This window comes from Gastrolobium bilobum, unplaced genomic scaffold (assembly GCF_033153095.1).
Source record: "Gastrolobium bilobum isolate Gb01-03AN ecotype WA unplaced genomic scaffold, APGP_CSIRO_Gbil_v1 utg4343, whole genome shotgun sequence".
Taxonomy (NCBI): Eukaryota; Viridiplantae; Streptophyta; class Magnoliopsida; order Fabales; family Fabaceae; genus Gastrolobium; species Gastrolobium bilobum.
In genome coordinates this window covers 33,999-36,152 of record NW_026899174.1, presented here as the reverse complement: position 1 = coordinate 36,152, position 2,154 = coordinate 33,999, and the positions used below count along the sequence as shown (strand labels likewise).

Genomic DNA, 2,154 nt, shown 5'->3' with positions numbered 1-2,154 from the left:
CTAAGTTGACAAGGGAACTATACTTTCCACATACTTATTAATTTGAGAATAAGGATGTAGGTTGAGTACTTGAAATTGATGAAAAGGCTGAGCATCCAAATTATATATTGTCAACCGTTTTTCATCTTTATCTTGGTTAATGTTCTTTTGTCCAAGGAGTTGATTCCCATCCTTCCAAACGCCAAAGATAAAAATATCCGTTGGCCAAACAACGCTGTGTGTTTTTGTCCATTTGTGTTCATTCATAATCCAAATCTCCAACCGTTCTTGCTCAAGATATTGTATAATATAACCAAGGGAACCATTAACCTCAGCAATCTTATCAGTGTCCATATGACGTTCATCATTTGGAAGATCTACTGGAGCCGTGAGTTTGCTAAATTGATTGTTGCGGAAGTCAAAGCAAAGGATGTAACCAAAGCCACCTTCATAGGCAATCAACCAATGATAAACACCATTAACTAGAACACAACTATAATAGTATTGTGTTTTAACACTTTCGGCATGAGGGAGAGTAACAACATGGATAGAGGTCCATGAATTGGTACTAAGATTATAAACCTCCGCATATGCGATTAAAGGACGACATGAACCTTCAAAATTGATGGTGGGTTTGATAATTTTAAAGTCATTGGTATTGGGATCAACACCGAAGCCATGAAGTTTATAGGAAGGTTTTTCAGAAGGGAAGGGAATAAGCTTGGACTCTCTTGTGATAGGATTCCACAAAATTAATTGATAAACGCCGGATAAATCATAAATTTCTTCGTTGCACATGCCAACACAAAAGACACCGTTGCAAGAACCGTATGACATGTGAAATTTGAAGCTGTTGTCGAGGGGAGAGCAATTGAGATACTGAGGTGATTGTGATGGGTCATCGCATGTTAGTGATACGATCTTTTCAAATTCCATTTCTCTATCAAGTCCAAAAACCATGAGACGCTCTTTTGACATTTGCATGTTCACGTGACTCATCAAGAATCTGTGGTTTCTAAAGAGTGCATTCCATGATCGTTGAACGCACTTGAATCGCATCAATGACTTTGCTGGCAGCCTCACCAATATCTCTGACTCCAAATCTTCACCTAAATCTTTTGCCATTCTCTTGCAGTTGACAGTGTCAAAGCTGTGAAAGAATGAGATATGTTAGAAAAGAGAAGGCAACAGAGGCACACGCTCTGAGGAGGTTTTAGATTAGGGGATAATCCTATTCAATCTATTTTGAAAAATAAAATAAGAAACAAATCTGATTTGTCAATCCTTAATTAATAAAAAATATGTTATCAAAAAAAAAAAAATAAAAAAAAAAATCCGACATGCTAATCTTTCCCTATCTGCAACAGATTCAATTTTTTTTTTTTGTTGATTCATTTTATCTTAATATTGGATATATATTGTGTGAAGTTAATGGATAATCATTTAGAATCCAATGTTTTTTAGTAAACAAGGTTTATAATCCAATTTACTTGTTTTTTAGTAAACAAGGTTTATAATCCAATTTACTTGCCAAATATACATGATAGGTTAAACAGATTGATTCGAGGATTGGCTAGGTCTAATAGAAAAAGGCTAAAATATTAGATTGTTTGTAACCACAGATTCAGGATTACTTTTTTTTTTTTTTTTAAGTGAGGGGGGGGGGGGGGGGGGGGGGGGGGGGGGGGGGGGGGGACATGTATTTCAAAATTTTATAATCGAAATTATAAAATCATATAATGAAATAAAAATACTCATAGTATATAAATTATATTACATAAATCATAATATCATATAATATAAATGTAAATACTGAAATTAATTGATTTAATTACAAAATAAAATCAATTTTATTTATTATATATTAATATTGATATTTAGATAACCATTAAATATATGAAAAAGAATAGAATAAGGAGAAATGTCAAACCAGAAAAATATATAAGTGTCAAAAAAGAACATAACTCGCTGTGACAAAAGGTCAGGGTAGATTGTGAGATAAGAAATCTGACGGTGAAATTGTGAGAGAGACACACTAATTATTATTGACACTAAAAAGTCTTACAAAATTCACACTAATCATTATTGACTCTAAAAAGTCTTACAAAATTCACACTAATAAAAAGGACAAGTTATATTTTCAAACTTTTTTTATTTACATATTCTTATAAACTA

The 2,154-nt window shown here is 32.7% G+C and overlaps 1 protein-coding gene across 1 annotated transcript; it reads right to left on the bottom strand.

Moving 5' to 3' along the window:
• On the bottom strand, positions 1–1,104 carry LOC133287975 (F-box/kelch-repeat protein At3g06240-like). Its single transcript, XM_061485676.1, has one exon. The coding sequence runs from the start codon at positions 1,102–1,104 to the stop codon at positions 1–3; it is 1,104 nt and encodes a 367-aa protein (XP_061341660.1).
• Positions 1,105–2,154: the final 1,050 nt, after the last annotated feature.